Source organism: Calidris pugnax, unplaced genomic scaffold (genome assembly GCF_001431845.1).
Source record: "Calidris pugnax isolate Ruff unplaced genomic scaffold, ASM143184v1 scaffold11, whole genome shotgun sequence".
Classification (NCBI taxonomy): domain Eukaryota; kingdom Metazoa; phylum Chordata; class Aves; order Charadriiformes; family Scolopacidae; genus Calidris; species Calidris pugnax.
The window spans coordinates 9,144,948-9,171,512 of NW_015090803.1; the positions used below are offsets into that span (position 1 = coordinate 9,144,948).

The window sequence follows — 26,565 nt, forward strand, 5'->3', positions numbered from 1 at the left end:
ATTGAGCTTGTGAATGGTGGTAATCACAGAAAACATCATGAATGGGAAATGGTTTCCTGGGAAAGATAAAGAATTCAGATTTGGCCATATTAGCTTTAAACTGAAAGACATTAAACTGACAGAAAGACAGGCCAGTGGAACTGCTGGAGAGAGATGCAGAACCATTACATAGAGGGAGAGAAGACAGATTGGGAACAGAAAGAAAGGACTGAGAACCACCACTGGCATTGTGGTAAGGGAAGGCAAGCATTTCAACAGGAGAAAAACAACAGAAGGGACAGATAAGGTGCCAGCAGCCAGGGGTGCCCAGAAAAGACACAGAGCAAGGCAAGGGTGGAGGAGGCAAAACAGTGAAAGGCCAAGTAAGTGAAAAACTAGGAAAAGGCAGTATCTCACAGACTAAGGTATTAAGGAGCAAAGCAAGTGTGACCCTACCAAAAGCTGTGTTCTTCCCTAGAAAGGTTCTCTCCTGTTTCTGCTTGCAATGATTGCTATATGAAACCCTTCTAATGGGCTATGAATACAAGTGCAATATTATGGCTAAGGTGACTTGAGAAAAATGTGCCCTACAGCTAAGTTCCAATGAGCGTAGACACCTCATTAAGTGACCTCATTTTCAGAAGTGCTGAACATCCCGCAGCTCTGCCGGATTTCATTATATACTTTTTTCCAAAGTGCTGGGCACTCAAACTCTGGCTGACATTGCCGAGACCTCAGCAGAGTCCAGGGGATGCTCAGGAGCTCAGAAAGCACATGCCCCTCACTTACTTGCTGGAATGACAAACGAGCCTTGCCTTGCTGTCTCATTTTCCCCCCTCCAGCTCTGAAAATCTTAAAACAGAATCCAATGTATAAGGAGATAGTTAATTGAAATGATAGGAAACCACATTTATTTAATACAGTGGTAAGCAGTGATCAACATCTGACCCAGTCTACTCCAGCATTTAGAACTGACAGGCAGGCTAGAAACAACCCCACTGTGATCATAAAAAAAGATGACACTTCAACATAATGATTATTATTTTAACCCTGAGAAAATTAACCTTATACAAAATCAACTGCATGCAAAACCAAAATGTATTCTTACTGCTTAGACAACAGCATCAGACTGGAAGTAGCTTTTTGTCCAGAATCGGATGCAAATTAAATGCACAATAATAATGCACACTAAATATTAAACCAAAATGCAGTACTGCAATAGAAAAATTTAGTAGCTTTTAATTGGCACTTGAACATCTTTATCAGCTTCATAATTCAGATAGTTTGCTCGTGGTCATAGCATCATAATCACCTGCAAACTTAGAAAGTTAACAAAACCTTAATTTATTACTGAATTTCTAGGGGAACATTTCTTTGAGATGTCAGCTAACTAGTTAGAATATATATCTCTCTTTTGTTCCTTCTAGAGGACAAGTCTGTCTCATGGGATGAATAACGAAAATTCTACAGTTTGTTTTAGAAAGAACTGTCTAATTCCCAAATCTGATCTGCGTAAGTAACAAAGGGGTGACATGCAAAAATCAACACTTACTCCTCTTCTGCCAGGGCAGGACTACAACCAATGTCTTCATACTTTTTTTCATTCTGCAGTGTGTCAGGAACTGAAGCTTTCTCCTTTAACTCACCTATGACTACTGTCCAGTGATGCTCCAGCGGAGAGGAAAAACTTGTATCATTGCTTTCATATAGCAGCAAAGAAACACGCTGCCTTCTCTCTGAGAACGTTTCACAGCGTCCCTTAGTTTTACCTCCTCGGCCACATCTCAGTCAGGCATTTATCCATGTGCAGAGCTTGAACAATATGAGCTGTCCTATTTCTGCAGGATTACTCACATGCTTAATTTGGAACCTAAGTGCCCGGCTGAAATAAAGCCTTAATTTCTAACAAAACTGAGTCTCAGACACTGTGCTTATTATTTGCTGAAAGGCAGAAGGCAGGGAAACTTTGTGAGGAGCTGAAGCATGGCATCAGCTGATGCTCTGCATCTTGCCACATTGCTTCACACCAACGTACTGACCTTAAATAATGCAAATAAACATTAAAGTGGCATTGACATTAGACTTGCTTAGCACATGCCAATCTCAATGGCGGTGAAAGGAGAAAAAGAGTGATTTTACATCTCTTCAAAACTCAAGCATGTAGCTGGAAGTCAAAAATGACTACACTATTTCAGCAGTCAAACAAATTACCTACTTGTCACATGAAGCAGGTAAGGTTATTGGTTCTGCTCTCATTGGGCAGTGCAGCACTGGAGCAGGTTACCCACAAGGGTGGCAGAGGCTCCATCCCTGAAGGGTTTCTGGACTCTGCTAGAGAAAGCCATGGCTGTTCTGCTCTAGAGCTGACAAGAGTCGTGCTGCAAGTGGGAAGTCAGAGCAGCTCAGCCCAGAAGTCCCTGCCAGCCCACATCTGTGATTCTTAACTTCCTTTCCCTCCTGCCTCAGTGACGGTAAAAAGGCAAAGAGTCATTTCATATAATATTCCTAACATACAGCAGACTGCAAAAAGAAATCTGTTATTGGATATTTACTTGTTGATCTGTTACTCAGGTATAAATGCAACCAAACCCACTCCCTAGAGACTGCTTGCTGCTAGTACGTTCCATATTTTTTTCCCAAGTCCCTTCCTAGTAATACAAAATTATTCTTGCCATTTCTTTTATTCCCTGAGCCCCAGGGCTATGAGAAAAAGTCTGAAAACCTTGTAATCTGAGAAACCTATGAACGTTCTAAGTGAGAATCTTCTGCATCAGAAGTGTCTATCTTTTCCAAATACAGCTGAAACAAGCCTGTACATTATGGCAAAGAGTAAAGCTTGGATTCTGAAAACTGTTCCACTTTGGTCAGCATTTGCCCATGGCTATGTGCAATAGTGTTTATTTGAATGATTAAAAACAGGAAAGTCTGCCTCTGCTAAGAAGCTAGAAGGATTGAAGCCTTGATCATGGTATCAATAAAAGGCAACATTGTGTACCCAAATTTATCCAGGACTTAAAAAATACATCAAAACTGTATGCAAAGTATCTTAATAGTATGTTTGCAAACTTTAAAAGTTACAAGCTAAAATGCACTGAAAATAATTGTTAAATTAGCAGTAAAGACAAACTGCCAAGAGTGAAATAATACATACACTAAGTTAAAACTGTGAAGAGACAGGACAGTAGACTGCATCATAGACTAATGCTATCACTGGACATAACCTCTATAATTAATTTACCAGATTGGGATTTTTCTAGCTGAGTGAAGAAGCATACATTACCTAACATTGCAATGAAAAACATATGTCTGTGGCTAAGCAGTCTCAGCAGCAAATCTCTGTAACCTTAAACTATATTCTGCATTTTGGAGCTGTCTCCGTTTTTCCAAGGTCATTCATGCATGAGGTTCAGATGCTGAGGCCATGACTTTGTCAATACCACAATACTGGCATCCTACATATATCTGAATAGGAAATTATATATTCATATTCTATTAGTTCATTCTGGTTTGGGTTTTTTTTTTTGTAAATTTTTAAAAAAGTTTCCTGGGACTATGTGTAAGCTATCAGGCAAAAGTAACCAAACTTTGTTACTGTGTGTAGTGATCTGTCTGCTGCACCAGTGGGACAACTAAGAGAAGGCAAGTAAAGGCATGTGCTTATTCCCTGACTTTTTAATGAAAATTTCCTGCAAAAAAGGAAACATCTGTCATTTCAAATCCTGCTCTCATCAGAGTCAATGGGAGATTTTCCATTGATTTTTGAGTAAGCCACGTTCCTCTTCCAAAAACACCAGCTCAAGTGTCCAGCAAAGTACGCTGGAATGGTCCAACTCAAATCAATACACTCTTGCTGACTTTTGAGGAGGTTTTTTTTATACATTCAAAATACTGCAATAATAACAACAACAAGTCTCTAGAAAACAGTGTTGTGAGAACCAATTTTTGTAATTAAATGGCATACTTAAATTTTGGTTGAAAAAAATCCCAGTCCATTCTGAGACAGAATGTCATACAGGTGATGTCTTTGAAGTCAGCAAGGTAGTTTTATGTGCATATAAGTGAAGTCAACAAGTTTATTCCAGTCTTTAAAATTATGCATGTACATGCATGTAAGTACTGTGATCCTTGTCTTTTTGTAGTTCCATTTTGGTAATGCCACTGTACTGAATTTGAAGTTGCCACAATAAAAGAGATGACTTTCACTTAGGATAGTTCTTTATCTGAAAACAGCAAAAATACCCCCTCCGCACCCAAAGCTACAGTTTCATTAAAGTTCCAGTAAGAGTTTAAAATAAAAAGATAAAATTTAAAGGCCACCTTTAATAAGGGTTAAAAGACAATATTTTCTCTTAGATCTGTACTACTTTATTAGAAAATACATTTGGAACAAAGCAAAAGAGCATAAAATATGCACTTCTGCACTGCACTCAATGTAAATGATTTTTCTAAAGGCAGACAGGAAGGTTCAAAGAACTGATAATGGTGTCTCCAACTTCTAAACCACCACTTCAAAAATCAGCTTCTATTGCTCAGGATCAAAAATATTATTATCTTAAAGTGATTTGGTGACCCATATAAAAAGACAAGTATACTAAAGCCTGACCTGTAGTAAACACATGAAGCCTTAACCTCCACCTCCGGAATCCTTCCTGAAAATCTCATCAGAGGAACCCAGGAAACCCACGATTCACATATTGTAAGGCAACCCAGACAGTCTGCTGCTTATAACCCTGCTGCTGCACTTGTGCCGTGGAGAACCAGAAATGTTCAGGTTTCGCTGCTGTCCCATACAGTAATTTCTACAAGAACCTAGTGTATTTATGTCTTTTTTCTGAACAAAGAAAGGGAACAGACCTAACAGTGACACCTTGGTAAGGTACTAAGATTATTCAAATTTCTCATATACTCACAGTATGATTTCCATATTGGAGGCTGGTATTCTTCAGCATCTAAAATAGAAGTAAAAAGAGAGAAAGAAATCAGTCAATTGGCCACTGGGTCAAACTGTCAGCGTGCATTTTTCTGCTGAGAAACCTCAGCTTGTCAGCAAAATTCACATTTCTTTCCCACGAGAGATGCTACCTCATTTACAGTACAGTTTCCTCTACGAGAGAAGAATATAAATTTCAACAACTTGTGGATCCAACATGCTTTTTCCAAATTATTCAAATATAACAGGAATTAATTTTTTACCAATTTGCATATAGTTTCCTGACTCACCAGTATTTTTAAAATAATTAACTAGACTGGTAACTACAGTATTTATTTACTTTACTTGGCATGATAAACAGACAAATCACTACTGATTTTCAATCAGGCTTCTAACCCCACTATTAACATTTTAGGAGGAGCATCAATGAATAACACACGCCACTAAAACGACGCACAGCTCAGGCTGGACTCTGATGCACAGACCCAACAGTTTCAATGAGGTTCAATTACACTTCTTGAACTGACTAGAATATGAAATTTGCATACTTTCCAGAAACTGCATCAGCAAAAATAATTTTAAGAAGTCAGAAAAAGGAAAGACTGCAAAACCTGCAAATGGAAACAGATAATTATTTTCTTTATCGGCTGAAGGGGCACAAAAAGAGTCGGTATCTGCTGTTATGCCAGCGTTATACAATGCTGCTGAGCAAATTTCTGGCACAGGGGGCAGAGCTTGTGTGTTTAAAAATATAAATTTATAGAGCCTGAGCTAAGCCCCCCACCCTGCACTGATAGCCCAGCGAGCACAGGGCTCTTCAGGCTGGGGGGCAGACTGGTGCAAATGGAGGGCACGGCCAGGGTATGGTCCAACTCCACAGGGAGGTTTCCAGCAAGAAAGGCTGTTACTTCAACCTCCAGAAATCCCAGTATGAGGCCAAGCTTGAGCGGTAGGAGTTAAATAAGTTACCATACACCAGCCACAAAGGGTGGGGTACCGGGTACTAGTTTGGCTCTGAACTGCCCTGTTGCCAAACACTTTGAAGAGTTATTTACAGGGGGTATGTCATTAACCTCCTAATACTGTGCAAGTTAATTAAGGTGTTTGGTATTTACTAAACTTCTACTTAAGTTATGCTAATGTAATTCAATTATAGTTGCCTAGCTCACACTCCCTGTCTATTTATATACACACAACCGCTTTAAATATATCCCTGCTAAAGTTTGTTTACTAGGCATGTTAATCATTAACTACCATCTGCCAGTTTTAACTCCATTGTTTTAAAAAAGGATAAATGTAGCAATGATCACAGTTACTGCCTGGAATAATACCCTGTGACAATTTGCAGATATACTGATCAGGAAACCCATTCAATTCCAGTTTTAACTGCATCTACTTCACAAGTTTAGCAAATTTTAGAATGCTCCCAGACTGACAGAGTTATACCGTGCTGTGGCAATCCAAGAGTAATTAGCTTGCAAGTTCATTATACAGAAGGATTATTTTAAATTATATGAAGTTATTCATGAGACCAGTGAAATTTATTCATGCAAGAGCTGACTAATTTTTTCTCCTCTCACATTATAATAGTAATATATTACTCTTTTTTTTCTTATACATCTGCTGCTCCATATATAGTTTACCATAACACCATAATATTGTGCATTAAATTCCTCTGTCACACTTGTGAAGTATGGCAAGAGGATTTCTGATTTTGCTTCTTCACTTAATATACTTTTCCAACAGGAGAAACATTGAGATAATACAAATATCTAATTATCTGTACTTGTGACTTCGAAAAAGGAAATAATAGTGGGAGAAACAATGAAAACCAAACAAGTATCAGTTGTTGCTTTCATCTTCCAAATTAATTATAAAGCGCACAGTAAATTGAACAGTGAAAACTGATCTACGAGTGGCCATAAAGTACTTCATTAGCTTAAGACAGACTGATAGTGTGGAAACACCGCAGCCTAGGTGAAGAACACTCATCCAGGAGATTGTCATAAAACAAAACTCCCAATGATTAGGTTAGATTTGTCACGGTTATGAATCTGTCAGCCCAAGGAAAAGCAGACAGAACCATTCTTCAATAGCTAAAATAACTCTTAAGGGCAGCACACCCGGAGGAAAATCATGGGTCACCAGCTCCACATTGGCCCGTCGGAGGCACTGCAACATCCTCTGTGATCCCTTCAGCTGACAACGTGTCCCTAAATCCCAGGGCACGGAACTCCATGTAGGTGGTAGTACTAACACTATTTATCGTCAAGCTATCATGCATGACATCTGATGGCATCCATTTGTAGGGAATAAAGAACAAGTAGTTTAAATACAACCTGGAGACACAGGTCATGCTTAAGGATCGGGGAGATGGTTAAGGGAGCCCAGATATAGACCTCTTGCTCCCTTTACGGAAGGAGGCCACTGGGCCCTTGTCTATACAAGGGCCACGTACAGCCAAAGATGCCATTCTGCTCGGCTGTCAGTGTGGAAATTACCCTCAGGGCAGCAATTACCATGTCTGAGTCATCAGAAATACATTGACTTTCTTCCTGTTATGATACAGTCTTAGCATTCTGATCCTGGATGACTAGATTAGACTAAACTTCAGCCCTTCTTAAGAAAGGGGACAAACGAGGCAAACTCTGCTTGAGCAGACTAGATTACTACTATTTGACCTTTTTTGAGATTTCTATTCTGTTTCTTTTTTCATATTAGTCCTCTTTTATTGTAAGGTAGCTCTACTAATTAGATTATGCTTCACTCTCCATCACTAGACTTAACACAGCAGGTTCACAGAAGTTGCCAGTAATAGTTTGGGTGGTCATCTCAGTTACTACACAGCACCTCAGCTCCTGCAGCTTCTACCTTCAGTTCTGCACATGGTTACAGCCTCAGCAAGGACCACAGACCTCAGTTTAGATAACCTTAGCAGAAATTAATCAATCAGTAAATCAATCACTTAAACTTGGCACAAATGACAAAGACCCTGCCTAGATCTCTCATCAAGTGATGTTCCTATGAGGAACTTTGATCATAATGCCTATAATGACTGTGACTGGCAGCATGGGAAAGAGGGTTCACTGAGGTACTCTGAGGTGACAAGACAGGATCTCTCCTATTGCTGTCTTCTTGAAGGGTTCGCACTTTCAACAGTGACTTCTCGTCTAAATTCAGAAACTGGGCCAGCTAAAGACAAGGTTGAAAGCAGTTGTCACAGAAGAAACACAGAGCACAAAATGAGTATTAGTTCTGAAAAGCTCAACAAAATGTTCCAGGGCCAACTACAATATATCTTTCTGAGTCTAGAGAGACTCACTGTAAAAGAATTACAGATGTCCGGAAGTTCAGGTCTTTTTTATTATTTCAAGTCTTACCAATACTGTATAAGAAATGACCTCAGCAAAACCAGAAAAGCTAAGGAGTACTCACTGGAAAGACCAGAACTGGAAAAAAGCATGAGAGACTTCCATGAACAATATTACAGCAATATTGTTAAGTGAAAGCTTTGAAAAATACCAGTTGAGAATGTTAATATTTATTAGAGCTGAAAAAGTAACCAGAACTTATGCTATACAGAGAGGCAAAAGGAATGGCGAATACTGACTCTAGGGAAATATTACAGCTACCAGAAGGTTTCTCACTGCATGCATAATTGATACAAAAAGATACTGGAGGAAATTGTCAAACCAAAAATGATACTGTGGAATTGGAAAGTGAGAGTAAGGAAAAGCAGTTTAGTTCTTCACTTAATTTGCTTCACTCTTCATAGTAGCAAGGATGAAAAGCATCTTAGGAATATAATATTTTCATAAAGCTGATGGAGCACTGTAGAGATGAGTAAGTGTAAAAAGACTACAGGGAAGGGACTACTGAAAAGCTGTCAGAGCTTTAAGCAGCCAGATAAAAAGCAAAACCACGTAAGATTTATTTTTAAAGAAACATGAAGACAGCATTTCTGTAGATGATGGGTGGTAAATGGTTTGTACATTACTCAGAGCCATTCTTAAGCAATTTCTGAGAAATGGGTTTACGGTAATTATATGGTAAGTAAAGTTATCCATGGACTTTAAACCTTGTTCTTCACCGTGCCTGGCTCTGTACCAAAGGTGATACCTTTCTGGTTGTAGTTATGAAAGACACTGGAATGACTGAATTGCTTTTTACTACTTCCTTGTACTTTGTGAAGATGATGATGTAATGCCAGTGCTTGTGGATTTGTGCTACCAGCACTGGGACTGACATAGCTAAAGCAGGTCTAATAAGTACCAACTAAGCAAAAACTTTGTTTCTTCTGAACACCCAGACTGGTAACGTACTGGGAACAGGAAACTGTTTTACAGGGAAGATCACAAATTATGTCACGTGAATGAAATATTTCTGACTTAAAAGTAACATTTCTAAGAGGAACAGTAACAAATATCCACACTGTAGCCATACACCACACCCTGTTCTAGATATTCTAAAATGTATTAATGATTCCTATGGTAGTAGAGAGTTATGCAGACTAGTAGCAGGACAGCTCCAATAGGTGATCATCATTCTTTGCTAATTTCTTTATAGTCAGTAGAAAAAAAAGATTTGCCTTTGTCCGTACTGTAGGATTATAAAAAATATTCTGCAGTTCACCTTGGAAGAACTGCCTGAGCCTCGATTTTCTGCCACCATTGTCTGAAGTTCAGACTTCCTCTCCAGAAATAACTAATTTTAAAACTATGACCTGCGTGTGCAAGGAAAGACCCTTGTGTGCAAGAAGAGCGAATTTGGAAGCCACTGGTTTACTGGCAGGGTGCAGATAAATGATTCACCAGATGAACAAGTCTAGTTACTAATTTTTTCATCTTCTATTGTTACTTTCAGGATCAGGACTAATAATTATTAGTATTTTAATGCCTTTTGTATAATTCCTTTAAAGAGATTTTTCATAGTTTTAACATACACACATTCATATTTATAGCTTTGTTTCCAAAACGTTAAGTTAGTTTACATTATTAAATACACTTTCTTATTTTTATACATGTAATTATATATATAACAATAACATATAACTGTTGAGTAAATGGCTACTCAAGTAGTGTGTGTTTGTACTCTTCAGGCACATACATTTTTCCTATATTATTCTTCATACAGCCAGAATTATACTGTACAATTGACTATAATGGGGATGGACATCACAGAACCACAGGACGGTTGAGGTTGGAAAGCACTTCTGGAGGTCATCTGGTCCAACCCCCTGCTCAAGCAGGGTCACCCAGAGCAGGCTGCCCAGGACCACGTCCAGATGGCTTCTGAATATCTGCAAGCATGGAGGTTTCCCAAGCTTCCTGGGAAAACCGTGCCCGTTGCTCAGTCACCCTCACAGTGAAAAAGTGTTTCCTGATGTGCAGACAGAACCTCCTGTGTTTCATTGTTGTGCTCATTTTCTCTGGTCATGTCACTGGCCACCACTGAAAAGAGCCTGGCTCTGTCCTCTTGGCACCCATCTTTCAGGCTTTTATAGACTTTGATGAGACCTTCCTGAGCCTTCTCTTCTTCAGGCTGAACAGTCCCAACTCTCTCAGCCTTTCCTCATAGGAAAGATGCTCCAATCCCTGCATAGGGGGACTCCCTCCAGCATATCCATGTCTCTCTTGTACTGGGGAGCCCAGAACCGGTGTGGCCTCACCAGTGCAGAGCAGAGGGGAAGGATCACCTCCTTCGACCTGCTGGCAACACTCCTCCTAATGCAGCCCAGGACACCACCAGCCTTGTTCAAGGGAAGGGCACACTGGGCACTCATTTTCAATTTGGGGTGCACCAGGACCTCCAGGTCCTTTTCTTTGAAGCTGTTCCCCAACCAGGTAGTCCTCAGCATATACTGGTGGCTGGAGATTAAAGTGAAAGAACTCCTTGATAAGGTCAGTTCTTTTTCAACACGTAAAACATAACTGCATTATTTAGTTTCCACTATGTGATTAAAACTTAGCAATTAGTGAAGCTCATTTTCATCTCATCTGAACTCCTAATGGCTAATCTTGTGGATGGCAAAGGGCTATTTTCATTTATTTTGCCCTTTCGCCAATTAATATATATGCATACGCAACTATCTCACATTGCAGTCATTTTGCAAACTATTTCAAATAGGCACTTTTTCCTATATTTGATTGTCACTTGGCATATACCTTTGGGCGTTACGATTACTCCTATTACATCCAGTAACTGTCCTTGCAGGCATGTCTGACTACACTTTGAGAAAGAACATTCTTATTTTTTAAGTTGCAAATAATCATACTGTCAAATGAGCACCTCTCTTTAACTCCTGAAAAGTCACTGTTCCTTTGAAAAGCAAAATTAATTCTCTTGCAGTTAATAATTAGCGATGTAGCTGTTGAAACATTTCAGTGTGTCAAAAGCTCAGTTTAATGTTTCATTCAGAACGCACAGTTGCCTATGGAGGAGCCAGTACTTGCCAGCTTTATTGCTGAACTTTCTCATCACTGATACATGGACAGCTAAAATACAGAATGAGACTTCAGCTTTTGTTTTAATGAGACACTTCAACTCACAGTGTAAGGCACAGAAACAGAAATGATCAAATTGTTTATTTGCAACATAGTTTATAATTGGTATATTAATTCAGATGATGGGTGCTTCCCACTGTGCTGTTCTATTTTTTTAAAAAAATTCAGCAATAGCATGTAATTTAAAATGTCAAAAAGTGCTCACAAAAGGGGTGGAGTTCTCTCTTGCACAGCAATTAGACTGAAACAGTAAGCTTTTAATAACCACAATATAAATTGACAGCTATTTTGTATCTTTTGCTTTTGCCTACCATAAACTTGCTATTAGAAGCCACTGCCATAAAGGTAGCTCATTTCATCTGTTCTACAAATCAGAGACTTTCCAAATCGTGCGCTCTCCTGTTTTTGCCTCAGATTTCAAAACGGTGTCTTTCCACTAACAGACAGGTAGACAGTCCATGGATAATTTTGTTTAATGCACATGTCTGTTCTACTAAAATGCGGATGAAAGATCAAGCAAATAGGTAAATTTAATAATTTAGAAGTGTTATCAAGTAGCATATAAAATACGACTGTGAAAGAAATGAATTATTAGGGACCTACTCCAGCAGATCACAGGAGATTTGAATTATTTGAATCCCCAGCTAAACTTGTAGAAAAAAAGCTTGAGGAGCCATGTTCTGCAGTTGGTGAGGGGTATTAGCCAGCTAGGACCATCCAATTGGAGCAATATCCCATTTAATTAAAGAATCTGCCTTTCTTTTCTGCACAGATTTAAAGAGGATTACAAGTGTTGAAAGCATCATTTAAAATTTGGTACAAGAGAGAAGAAATAAGCAAGGTTCTCAATAGCAATAGAGGAAGGTAAAATGGAAGAGTTTTTGTACAACCCTAGTTTTAGAAGTCTCTTTGGGAGACTAGTCTTGCTTAGGGCTACCATGTGAGGCCCAAGAAATAGAATTAAACAGGCTCTTCCAGAGAGCAAATCCGAGAACCCGACAGGGGTCCAAGTGAGCTGATGCAAATATTCCCAATGCTTTAAATATTTCCTGGGAAATCTACAAGATTTAAGAGTGCAGAAGGGTATTCATGCTGCCTAATCTTAGGCAGGTAGGTCCCTTTTAATGCTACATCACACTGAATCTATATGACCATGGGTGGCTTTTAAGAGTAGCTGTGATTTAGGTGTTTTGAACATTTCATTCACAGAGCAACAATGAAGAATTGCCTCATGCAAGTCATTGAAGGCTTGGGTCTGAAAACTAGAAAGGTAGACAATGAAAAAAAAAAAAATCACAAAATATCACCTTCATGCTTGATTGCCAAAAATCTGTTTGAGTTAACGGCTGCCATTAAATTTAATCTGGTCACTAAAAATTACGCCCCAATGCTTGTTACCATTCTCTATTTTAACACTAATGGCAGTGTAATTAAAATGTAAAACTGTTATTTTCATATTTTCATGTTTTAAATCTATAAACCAGAAGTATCAAGACATTAAAATGGCACAATCATGGCTCTGCCTGACTGAGAGACTGACATTTCTTTGGTAGGAATAAACAGATGACATAAGTTAAATCACAACACATTAGCAGACCTCCTATCTTACACTGATATACTTTAAGCTTCTAATGACCAGTTAGTTCCTGGCTAAAAATCAAGACCAGATAATCAGTTGGCGTATACGAGAACAGCTCCGCTGAAGTAATTTTATCACCGTGCAGAATGGGGCAATGTATTTCCAGTCATTTACGTATTGCATCCTAAAAAAATCAAACCCAACCCTCCAGACAGTGATCCCTGGACTCAGCAAAACAGTCCAGGCATTGTATGAAAAAGCACGTGACTGCAATAACCACAATAATGCCAAAAAATGGCATTAAAAGGGTCACCGTGAAGTATTTCAATTAGAGCATTTATGTTGAAGTAGTGTCAGCACATTCCCTGTTCCAGAAATGCACTCATACATTGACATGATGCCCGTTTATCTGCCTTGTCAAAGGAGCCAACACATTCCCTGAAAACTTATTAACCTTTAGCAAAATCCAAATCATTGCTTTTGGTAGCTCTGCTATTTTTGACATGTGTCATTTTATCATCTCTCTAAGCAAGGGCGCAAGTGTTTGCTTTTGACTATTCAAGGGTATGAGGCGGTCCTGGTCCTGCAGCTGACTGTGGAGGCTGCCCAACAGCTTTTCAGAGATCATCTCCATCTTACCCCTCTAGCTCTGCGTTCGCCTTTCTCTGGATATAGAAGTGTAAGTATTTTTAAAGGCTGAAAGCCCATACTCGGAATAAAGTAGAAACCCAGTAATTCATCTCGCTCAGCAAAGCCATGCGATTCAGAGAATTTACGTTGGTAACTTACAAAAATCACAAAATGCGTTGTACTCGGTGCAGGGGCTATGCACACACCAGGCACCTTACTGAACTCTGCAGCCTGAACACAATTACAAGCCCCAGACATCAGAGATGAGAACTACTCTCTCTGCCATCCAGAGCGTGCCCAATGACCCGCAGAAGAATCAACAGTTAGCAAATAATTAGATCTTTCTTTGGTTTCCTTTACAGGTCCTGTAGTATTTGCTGCAATATTTGTTTCTATACATTAAAGCACGAAAAACAGGAAATACACCACCCACCTGCACAGCATATTAATCATTCCCACAGCTCTCTGATAAACTCCGAATAATCAGGGCTCCTGGGATAAGACGCAATACTCTACCTGTGTACTTTCCCTATTACAAAACCATGACATTTTTCTTTTAATAATGGTCTTTTGGTGGACTTAATTAGTCTTCAGTAGACCTAAGCGTGTCACTTACATTCAAGGCCAACTGAATTATTATTTTATGCAGAGTTAGTTTCTGGACCTTCACTTTATCTTTTTTTAAAAACAGTTCTGATTAATCAATGTCAGCTATTACTGAGGCACCCACCTCTTCAAATACGCTCTACAAATGGACAAACACTTCACAAGTTTTTTCTACTATATCACCACTCACCATTTAATTGCTCAGTACTGCTGTTCCTGCAGTTATTAATTTGGATCTAAATAACAGAGAAATGTTTATCTTCTTAAAATTTGGTTCCATAATAATAAGTTTATGCTGACAAGATTCTTATGTCTTAGAAAGGTCTATCACTTTTCTCCCTACAATCTTAGCAATAAAAGATTTACTACCAGTCTTTAAAATCGCTAGAAAACTATCATGGACTATTTCACCACAGAAGAATATGGTTTATGCATTGTTTTCTTACTCAGTAGGAATTTTAATTGCCTTGTGGAAGTCTGTAATTCTTCCAAGAGCTTTTTACTACAGCCTGGCACTTTTACAGTTGATAATGAGTACTTACAGTATTGTATATTTGCAAAATACCTGGTATGAAACACTATAAAATTTAAAATACACTTAGGTCTTTCACAAGTTTTGTCAAACTAACCAACAGGGCTGTGCAAAATATCCCATTTCTGGGCACAGGTGACAATTTTGCTTTGCAACTTGCAACATTGACTGCGTTCTCCCTAGAGAAATACTGGTTAATGACATGTCATATGAGGCAAACCCCATGTCTCTCTAACATTTTCATCATCAAATTAAAACAAATCCAAAACGGTGTTCATAGAACAGATGTACAAGTGCCTCCAGTGGCACTGAGTAAGAGGATAGAATTTAGCCACCCGTAATGTATAAAGGAAAATGTGACTGCAGCCTGGCCAATATCCTGATTTGCTACTTTGCAAATTTTCAAGATGCATATAACACAAGAATGCTGATTTTAAGTGTCTTAGAACACATGAAGCTTCTTATTATGTGATAAGTAAATCAAATGCAGTTAAAGCAGTAATTCCCATGCAAAAATGGGTTTTGCTTCTGTACAACCAGAGATAAGCTGGTTGTTTTTACATAAATAAATTACAAAGGAAAGAGAAAGTAAAATTTTTCTCAGTAAGTTTTCTGGAATTGTTTTTCACCCCGCTACATCCCACTTATCTTGCGAATATGGTCAGAAGACAGTCTGAGTTAAAAGCTCATCCACCAGATCTTTGATCATAAAATCAGTACAGTATGAAAAAACCATCCTCTTCCTTGGAGTTATTTTTAAAGATACACACAGGTGCCACAATTTGGAACGAACCCACTAACTCATCCCACTAAAACACTATGTAAGGTCAATTAATTATGAATAAGGCAATGGTTTTGGCACACTAATATTTAGTATAACTCATGGCACAGGGAAGAGAAGCAGTATGTATCAAAAGCTTAGCAAATATATTTGCTATAAGCTTCCAGCAGTTAAATAATAACTAATATTCAATACAGTATCAGTAAGCAAGTACATGTTCTACTGTGATTTATACTCTGAATGATAAAGTTTAGATTTCAGATACCCTCATTTATTTTCTGTGGGCCAAAATCAGCAGCTGATCTTTATGACCCTTATGACACAGTCTCCCCTTTAAATGAGTCAGAATTCTTTAAATGCCGAGACATAACCACAGCCTTGACGATGAAAGCCGACTCAACACACTGGAGAGTTACAGGAGATGCTTTGTCCCTGTGTCTAAGCTCACCAGGCACCAGTGGAGGTACCAGTACGCTGCCAGATGAATAGCTATGAGCATAAAAAAGATGCTTTCCATCAATTGCTTCCCAGTAATGAAACCAACAAGAGCCTTGTTCCTCTGATAACGTACCAGTCTTCATCTAACAAAACAAGGTTCGCGTTCCAGTATTTTTTGACTCCCAAATAATGAACGTGTGTCTACACGCTCACAGACTCATAACTGACTAATGTTACTCTGGAGCACAGAGAGGGGAGAAGAAAACAAATTCCAGTCTTTCTTTGGAAAGATCTGGCAAATCCCCAAAGAGATACGATGCATTTTTTTTTTAAGCTAAGGGGAAGGGTTGGTGCTGAGCAAGAACTGCAAGCTTGGTAGCAACCACCATTCTGCGGCTCTGCTCTTATCTTGGGAGACAAGAAAGCTGGGTAAAAAGATGACACCACCAAAGCTAGGATAGATATTTCATCTTATAAAGACACCAATGCACGTGAAACATTTTTTAAAAAGATTTTCCTGCTTTTCCTATACGTTTGCTATATCATACAGGAAAGCGTGTCGGAGCTTGTCAGATCATCCTTGTAGCTAAACCTTCCGAAATACAGATTTTCTTGAGAATCCAGAGGCTGAGGCTGCTGGTTGGCTGTGGGTTTACTGGCAACACCAAAGGTTTGTAACTAATGACTGAGACAGTGTGCTGCCCTACAAGCCACCCCAAATGAAGCTGAGTTTTTGCCAAGTTTTTCCTTCATTTAATCAACATTATTTGATGCTCAGAGAGAGATAGTGAGCAACTGTGTCAGCTTCGTGCACCAGGAACTATAAAAATATTCAACAATTATAAAATACACATTTATTTAAAACTTCTACTTCTTGTGCTTGTTATTTTCAAGGATAGTTAAAGGTAAACCACGCTGACAGAGTAAATATGTCTGCTTATGACAGTAGAAAAATAGACCTGAATATTAAAAAGAAACACATCTCAAAAGTGAGATTTAAATCCAATTTGTAAGATAAAAGCTAACCAGACCACTTACTATTGCCATCTGATAGGATTCAATATTGCTTGAAATTCATTAATATGCTAGGTAACGTAAGTACAGTGCATGTATACAAAATTAATTCTATTAATTTCTACATTAGAAAAATCTACTGAAAGAGGAGGAGAATAATTATAAGGCAGTCTTACCCATCTGTGGAAAATGCATAGCAAAACCAATCTAAACCTCAGAAGAATAATTATCCCAAGAGACTCCCACCTCCTGGGAGTGCCCATTATTGTGTTAGGAGAACATAAAACTGACAGCTATTCAGAAAGACCTCCAGAGCAATTTCGGCTTAGCTCTACTGCTTATCTTACCTTGTCATCTTTTTAGAATATCCACAAGCTTCCAGCTAACTTACCAATATTATATTTTATTTTTACAAGCCAGCAATAAATGCTTCTTTTACAGCATATACTTTGCCTAGCAGACCAAATGTTGGAAAAATGCATCTTAAATAAAAGGCTATTCAAATTTAAACAGTTTTATAGAGTAATAATATTTCATTTAGATCTGCCTACTAACTGCTGATTGCTTAGTCAGATTAGGTGGAACTCCAAATGAGACCGAAGCAAAGCATTTTATTATCATTAAATATTCCCATTATGGCAGCATTTGGAACCCAAAATCAGGTTTGGTGTTATGTCCAACTGCTAACAAGTACAGTTTAAAAATAAAACGCAGCAGTTGCTGACCTAAAAGTGCTTGTGATTATAGTGTGAGGCAAGCATCCAACAGATATAAGGAAAAGGGATGGAAAAGCAAAAGGGTAACAGGAGGGCTATCCGTGTCAGAGTCATAAGTACCAGTCACAGCATCCTCCTCTAACTATAAAGAGAATCATTTCATCTGAATACATTGCAAAGATAAATAGAAAACAGAAGAAGATGGTGCTAAAAAAAAAACCGAAAATAATTTAAGAAGCACAGAGCATCACACAAACACACTAGGGATAACTTCAGCTGATTTATTATTACATTAGGAAGCTTTGCTTATAAATGTTAAGAAAAATGGTGGAGATTTAGCTCCTTCTGAGACCATGAGAAAAAACAACCTCAATACATTTATGTTACATTTTTATTGAAGTGACACATCACATAAATAATAAAATTATTCTGGATCAAGGTTTTGTAATAACTTATTTCTATTGAAGAGTGAATTATTCAAAAGCAGCTCACCCTGAGCATATCCTTCCCTGCCTAAGGTGCACCACAGAACAGCACCTGACTTCACTGTATTTTCAAAGAGATGCCTATACCCCATCGTTCGGCAGCTTGATTTCAGTGCCTCATTTTATCTGATGCCAGTCAATTTACTTACACCACTGCTGTGCAAAGTCTGGTTCAGAGTCCCCAAACGGTAAACATTTTCAACGGAGAAATGCTTCTTTTCTGAAACTAATTTATCGTCTAGAAGAACCACATTTCCTCCCAGCTTCTCACTCATTAGGGTCCAAAACTCAGTCCCCAATGGAGTGAGGAGGCCAGATTTAAAAGCAGTCATGTATATCTGATGAGGTCCACGAGGCACACGATTGGTGCCATTAGACAGTGAAATTCAGGAGAACGCCAAGTTCTGCCGCAGACAATTTACGATGACATAACCCTTGGCTAAAAGGAGCCTGAAATGTGAGCTTCCATCTAACAACCCAGTGGAAGTGCGCAAAAGCACTAACAAAAAATCAACATGAGGTGGTGCTTTGTGATCATTAGCTGCAAATCACACCTCCCCAAGAAATGCATTGCAGGCACTTTTAATATAGGACCATTTTGTACAAATGTTAATCTGAAAACACTCACTTGAAATTGCTCCAGTGGTTTTATAACAATGGAAGAGATGACTGATTAGGTGCCAAAATGGTTTGATGCCAGCTCTGAAGAAAGCCTGTGCAGCTCTTACGATTTGTCCTAAAACAGATTCAACTCTAAGTTGTAATGTCCTTCAAAGTACAAGTGTCTTTTTTCACCAGTTCCAACTGGGATTTCAGAACTGTGCCTTGACTGCTCCTGCTGCTGTACGGAAATGTTAGCCTAGCAGGCACACTACTTTTTGCATATCCTAGACCTACATTCCCGCACCACTTATTCTGCATCTAAATGACTATCCTTACTGTCTTCTGAACAACAGGTGACAAATACTGGCATGGTTTAAGGTAAAAAGCGCTAAAAAATACATATTAGCTTTAAATTTATCAAAAAGTGGAATAAAGTAGCATAATCAATACAAAAGAAATATCTGCTAGGAGGTAAAAAATGAATGCAGCTTACAACTGAGACCCCCATGATATTCCAACTCAAAAAAAATTTTTATATAAGAGAGTGCCAAATTTTGATTTATAAAACTTAAAAGTGCTCCATTGATTTCAGTAGGGTGGGAGTGATTTATTTCAGCCAAAGGGCTGTCCAGAATTATACATAAGCATCATGAGATCAGAAATCCCAGTGGCCATGGTGATAACAACAGATGGTTCTCACGCTCCTCTTGGTAAACTCAGGACCACCGACTGCAATGTACTCTACTTCCCACTGAAGTATCAAGAACTTACGTTTATCAATTATGATAATTTCATTCATGCATTATCTAACAGTAGCCAGAGCCACCCACTCTCTGATTTATCCCTTACAGTCCAGAACTCTTGCACTGAAAGAGCACTTGATTTTTGCACCCATGTCCAGATCTACAGAAGTATTCTCCTATGACAGAATTTGTATGCACCACTAAAGCAGTAAAGATTAAAATGACCTATAGAACTACAGGAGTTTATTCCCCAAACTATCCACTGGATGAACAGAGATGCTGCTGATCACTGAAATAAATATCTAACTTGATAACAAGTGTTTGATACTGCTCCTAGCCTGGGATTTTGGTAGCTTTTTAACTTAACTTTTAAAGAGGTTTCCAATTGTGTTTTTTTTTTAAATTCAAATCCAGTTTAAGGCCAATCCCTTCATCCATAAATATTGTGAAAATAACCCTTTTCAGAACTGAAACCTGAATCTTTGCCTATAACAAAAGTGAAACATAGCAGCCCTGACCAAACATCAGGACTATACAATCAGATTTAAAAATGGATGACTTCCAGAGGCTATATTCTAATATAGCTGAAAGAGTTCCTCGAGATCCACCTTTTTTCTGAATATGCATATACATTTACTCGTATGCTGCTCATATATACACTCATATACTCTTGGACTGAGTCCAGAGGAGGGCCACAAAGATGATTAGAGGGCTGGAGCACCTCTCCTGTGAAGACACGCTGAGAGAGTTGGGGTTGTTCAGCCAGAGAAGAGAAGGCTCTGGGGAGACCTTATAGTGGCCTTCCAATATCTGAAAGGAGCTACAGGAGAGCTGGAGAGGGACTCTCTATCAGTGAGTGCAGTGACAGGATGAGGGGTAGCAGTTTTAAACTCAAAGGGGGTAGATTTAGATTAGATATCAGAAAGAAATTCTTTACTGTGTGGGTGGTGAGGCACTGGAACAGGTTGCCCAGAGAAGCTGTGGATGCCCCATTCCTGGAAGCGTTCAAGGCCAGGCTGGATGGGGCTTTGAGCAACATGATCTGGTGTCCCTGCCCATGGCAGAGGGGTTGGAACTAGATGATTTTTAAGGTCCCTTCCAACTCTAACCATTCTGATTCCACGATTTACCAGAATATATAGATCTAGATTTCTTTACCTTATATATTAATTAAGATTCAGGTTTTATTTTTACAAGTGTGATCTGTGTACTCCATCTCACACACTCACTACAACTATTTTGATCACCCTGACATCTAGAAAAGACAAAGGATGGGTTTGCAATTAAAGGAGAGTACTGAAACTTCAGACATTGAGTTTACTTTCTAGCTCTTCCAAATGCTCCCTGTATTACTCTCCATCCCTATAAGGAGAGAAAAATAATACAGTCTTTCTCCCAGACTCTCTGAGCTTTCCTCGGGGTGGAGCCACTCTGCCCTGAGCCTTGTGCAGCAGCAGAACGCCAGTTCAAATCTGGCCTTTAGACATCATCTTAAAATGAGCCACAAATATTTCTGCTGCCTCAAATAACAGAGCATGTTTCAAAAACAAGCAGCTCTCTACCCTGCTGCAAAGCAGGGGCAAGGCAGAAAGAGAGGAAGACAGAAGTAAACGAATCCAATCTTCAGTACAAAGTTCAGTAGAAGAAATATTTCTTATCTGACAAAAATTTGCCTGTAGTGCTGCAGTGCTCCTCACCGGGGCAAGGAAATCATAGAGTCATGTAGGTGGCAAGGGACCATTAAGGCCATCTAGTCCAACCATAAATCAGTGCTAGCTGTTGAGAGCATCACTGAAGAGGGGTACGGGGAAGAAACTGCTGTTGCATTGAGTCAAAATAGTTTCAGGAGCTTTCCTTCAACATTTCCAAGTGGAGATCTCTGGAGCAGGCAGTGGGAGATGAATTCCCTCCCTCTACTCTGATTTCAGCTGCAACCCATCCACGGCAGAGAAAGTAAGAAGCTGGAAGCTGTGGATGTGGAAGGAAGTCATGAAGGAGCTTGAATGGCTATGCTTGCACCTGGTGGCATGTCCCAAAAAGTGATGGCTCCACATCTGCCCAAAGCACTGCAGTAGGCCAAGTAGGAGAGAAGGAAAGCAGGTAAGACAACAGCCTGCCATGATTCCCTGGCCTTGCCATGCCCCTGTGAGAAGAGCTGTGGAGGCTGGCAGCACCAGCAGAGCCGCAGGAGAGTTTGCTGGATCACACCTGCCTCTACCCTCTATCCCAGTGCTTTAGTGTGGTTTCTGCTCTCTCACGCTCCTCGTTCCGGACAAAAAGAGCAGGTCAGGTCAGAAAAACCTAGTGTTTATCTTGGCAGCTCATTTCTTTCTTTATTTTTAGTAGTGCAATGGGGCCTTGGTGGTACTGCCTCTCAGGCACATCCCGTAGCTCTGCAGGATGGACTAGTCCCATCTCACCACCTGCTTCTGAGGTCCTTCAGTTCTGACCACTGAGGTTAGTATTTTCCACCAGCATCTTCACTACATCAAATGGTTATTATCACTCTGAGCACTCTTTTCATTAGCCAAACATTTCTCTACACTCTTTTAAGCTGAAACCACCACTTCTACTTAATGGAATAGCAATTAACTTGAAATACTTGGCTTTTACTGCAATGCATCACTCTTTCACAGTCTGATATGCTAATAAAAATTGTATGCTAACATAATGTATAAAATATCATCTCTGATTTTAAACTAAACCAAAATTTATTGGCTCCAACAGTGCAATACTGATCTACCCAATGAATATTAATGTATTAACCTAGGTAGCAGAGTCTTACGCCGTCGGGGAACTAAATCAGAGCAGACCACACAGTGCACTGCAGAAAATCTCAGTTTTTCTGTTTCAACAGAATTTCAATTCTACTCAAACATGAATGCAGCTCCAAAATGAAAAGTAAACTGAAACGATAAGGTATTTTTCGCTATGTTGCAGCTCTCATACGCCATAAAGTATTCCTTCAACACCCTAGTAAACAAATTAATTGGCAATCTTGCAAACAAAAATCCCAAGTTCTTTTACTTCTTTGAAGGCATCATTAGCAATTATAGCATGTTGGCAGGAGAAATTATGTTCTCCGCTATATCTCTACAACCCACCTCTCTCCTGCTTATGCTCTTAATCCTTACCCAGCTCCCTTACCCAGCAAATCTTTACAATTATGACTGCAGGGGTAATGGTACAACACCACTGCAGTAAAAATGCCCATTTACCTCAATGGTGCTTAAACTCCAAGCCTTGCACTGGCAAAGATAAACATAAATTAACTGCAATGTTTAAATGTTTAAGCTACTATTGAGCAACCAACACCCGAAAGCAAGCCTGCAAACAGCACTGCTAGACTCCATAGGAGCTACACCCAACCATTTCATCTGAAAAAGGAAGCTGATGCAACACAAGATGACATGAGAAAGTGATGATTGATTTAGTTCCTTATGAATAACAAAGTACTCCGTAACTCCATGAAGAAGCAGATAAGTGCAGGAAGGAACTGAAGTACTAAGACAGAAGTTACCAGCAAACAAAAAAAAAGAAAAAAACAAGTGTGGTGGGACAGACAGAATTATCCAGGAAAAAAACAAATCTCAAGTAGATGTACAGTTCACTTGTGTCTCTTCTGATTTCAAGTTGTGTACTTTTTTTCGTGTTCAAATTGGACAAGAACATGTCTATCTTACCCACTTCTAAATGTTATGGTTACATATCCAATTCCAGCTCTATTTATTATTCATTTACTGATTTGGAATTTCATCTTGCAAGCAAGCTGTTATTGAAAGTCTTTCGAGAAGTGTCTCTTGTGACCTTTGAAATGTCATCTTAAAAGAAACATAATTCTGAAATACAATTGTGCAGCAGACCTTGCACACTGATGTCTCACTGAGTAAACTGAATTAAGGTCAAAGTCAACTGCTCTTTTGTTACTCTCTGGTACTAGAAACTAACCCAGGAACAAGCCATTTCAGCTTGAGTAAGAAATACAATTAATGAAATAGTGGACAGCTGTGCTGCCATTAATGCATTACAAAACAAACAGATGTGCCAAAAGTTTGACTTGAAAAAGCTTTCACAACATTATTTATTTATTCATCCTACTGACAAATTCTAGTTACTAACAAAATTTACTAGAAGACACATTCACTTGAACTAAGTATGTATAAGAGAAAGTTAAAAGTATCAAGATATAAAAGTTATAATAAAGTGCATTTCCAGCAATGGGGAAGAGTTTGAGAGCAAGACTACCAACCTGAAGGAGGTTCCTTCCCACACGACACCATCAGAGCTACATCATGCCCACTTACTCTGGAGTGCTTTGGACTCAAACAATCCCAGGGCATAAATCAGTACCTACATGGAATAACTATGGGAAAAGTTTTATATATGCATTGCTTTTTCTTAACTTTAAAATACAGAATGTAGCCAGCTGCCATTATTTGGTCTCTGAAGTAAAAAATAGGCAAATTGTAGACAGGTTCACTTCCTATATTTCAATTTTATGACACTTTAACTGCACTGAATTCAAAAGCAGTAACACTGTAGTATAACTGTAAAAGTATTATGTTGAACCACAGCAATTCTGAGCAACATGGCCATTTACACACAGTATCCCAATATAATACATATTTATAATAGAGTGCCTGGTGAGATAAATTAGTCATACTGTAAATAGCCATCAGGGATATGAAAAGTTATAGTTTCTCATGACCTGCTACATGTGTACAAAAGCCGGTGACTGAAATGATGTAAATATGAAGATGGTATCTTTAGCAGGCACTCCTCTGCCCTGGAGGGAGAAGGACGGGAACACCGTCTGTGCACTTCCAGCTTCCCTGTGCTTTAAAGAACACCCAAGCAGCAAATACACATCCTCTCCAAGAAGCAGTTCTGCTGGTTAAAAAAGCAACAGAGGAGGAGTATAAACACGTTGCTCGGTCACCAGGGGTTAAGATCAGGAAGGTCAAAGGCCAGGTACAGTGAATTAGCCAGCTATGCAAAGGGAAACAAGAAGGGCTTCTGCAAGCATTGCCAGCAGCAAAAGGAAGTTCAGGGAAAATGTAGGTCCAGACATGAATACAGCAGACAACTCACTCACAGGCAATATGGAAAAGTTTGCTTCCGGACCTCTGCATGTACCTCTTCAGTTTGGGAAAGGGACAGTGTTACAGTTTGAGAAAAACCATAACAATTTATTGTCATTTAGACAATTATTCTATCACTCAATGACCCCTCCCCACCTGGAAAGGGGAATTGGGGAAAGCAAGGAAACAGGATGGTTGAAATATAAATAGATTTAATAGGATAAGACAAAATAACTAACAATAATACTAAAGAACAGTTACTAATCCCACTACTAATATAAGATATACAAGAATTATACTCAGCCAACTATACCAGCAGGAACCTGTGCACTCCCAGCAGTGGACAGCAAATGGCGGACACTGTGAGCGCTATGGCTTCGGGAGGAAGGGAAGGCCTCAGGGGTCCAGCACTGAGGCAAGGAGTTATCTGGACCGTTGCCATCAAGGGAGAGAGAACTATGCAGCAAAACTTTTCTAATTTATATTGAATGTGACGTTCATGGTATGAAATAGTCCTGTGGCCTGCCTGAGTAAAATGCCCAGGCCTTGCTCCTCCTCTCCCCTATACCTGGCAAGGCTCAAAAATACGGAGACCTTGAATCCCATATAGCCTGGCTAGCTATAAAGTAAGTATTTTCATGAATTCACACAATAGAGCCTTCTAAAAGTGCGTTTTTCCCCGGCATTAGAAGAAAAGTTAGTCTTGTGTCGCTCAACTCAGGACAGGTGGGCAGTTGGCAGTGGGGAAGTAATGGGTTGGGGACTCATCAGCAAAACTAGATGTATTTATTCAAATACCTGGGCTGGATGGGATCCATTCAAGGGTGCCAAAAGATTTGGCTGATATGACGGTGTGGCCATTATATATGAAAAAATGCACGCTATCAAGGTAGGTCCCTATTAGCTGGAAAAATGCTCGTATTATGCTTATTCAAAAAAAGGCAAGGAGGACCAGGAGAACAAGAGGCTGGTCAGCCCTACCTCAGTCCCTGAACAGGGCAGGTAATGTGTTCCTTGGAGTCCACTTCCAGATACAGGAAGGACAAGAAGGCAAACAAAACCAGTCAACACAGGCAGACCACACCTGATCAAGCTGACTGCTGTCTGTAACAAAATGACCTGCTATGTGGATGAGGAGAGAGAGGCGAATGCAATATACCTTGATTTATTAAGGTTTTTGACACTGTCATCCCCCCATACTCATTTGGGAGCTGAGGAAGTAAGGGCTAGAACAGACTCTTAGGCCAGTTGAAAATTGGTTGGTTGGACTTGGATCTTCATCAACTACTTGAGTGGCAAGACAGACCCCTCAACCATTTGTGGACAACAGTAAATTACTGTTTAGCTTAATCTCTCCCCGAGAGATTCAGTTCAGAATGATAAACTGAGGACTGGGACAACAGAAACTTCATCACATTCAACAAGAAGTGCCAAGTTTGGTGTCTGAGGCAGACTAACTCCTCCATAATATCACTGCAGGCTGGGAACTGACTGGTTCGAATCAAACTCTCCCCTCAGTAGTAGCAGGTAACACTACAGGTGGCAAACATTACAAACTACAGCTTGGATGGTTCAGATTGGACAAAAATGATTTAACAAAATGCTGGGCAGCAGTGGCACAGGCTGCCCAGAGAGATGGTGCAGTGTCTATTGTTGGAGGCTTTCAAGACTAAGCTGGACAAAGATACAGTGCTGGGAATGGTTTTGATTCAAGATCTCCAAAGGTCCATTTCCAACCAACTTTTCTATGATTCAGTGAAAAGATTATTGCTCAGCTCCCTTGCCCAGCCCTCCTACCAGATGTCTCAGCTCCCAGAAGTGCAGCAGGTAGGGTTAAACAAAGCCGTGTTTTTTAGGCTGCATAATGTAACCAAGCTTGTTTTAGATGGAACAAGGTCAGGAAACATCTTAAGCAAGCCTATCTGTGGGAAGATCTGAGAAAATA

The 26,565-nt window shown here is 39.4% G+C and overlaps 1 protein-coding gene across 1 annotated transcript in view; it reads right to left on the minus strand.

Annotated features, from left to right (window-relative positions):
• CHN2 (chimerin 2) overlaps nucleotides 1-26,565 on the minus strand; it is a 166,717-nt gene that overhangs the window by 92,663 nt on the left and 47,489 nt on the right. Inside the window, exon 2 of the mRNA XM_014937819.1 lies at nucleotides 4,890-4,928. Within this exon, the coding sequence (XP_014793305.1) occupies nucleotides 4,890-4,928 (39 nt within the window). The remainder of the gene's footprint in view (nucleotides 1-4,889; nucleotides 4,929-26,565) is intronic.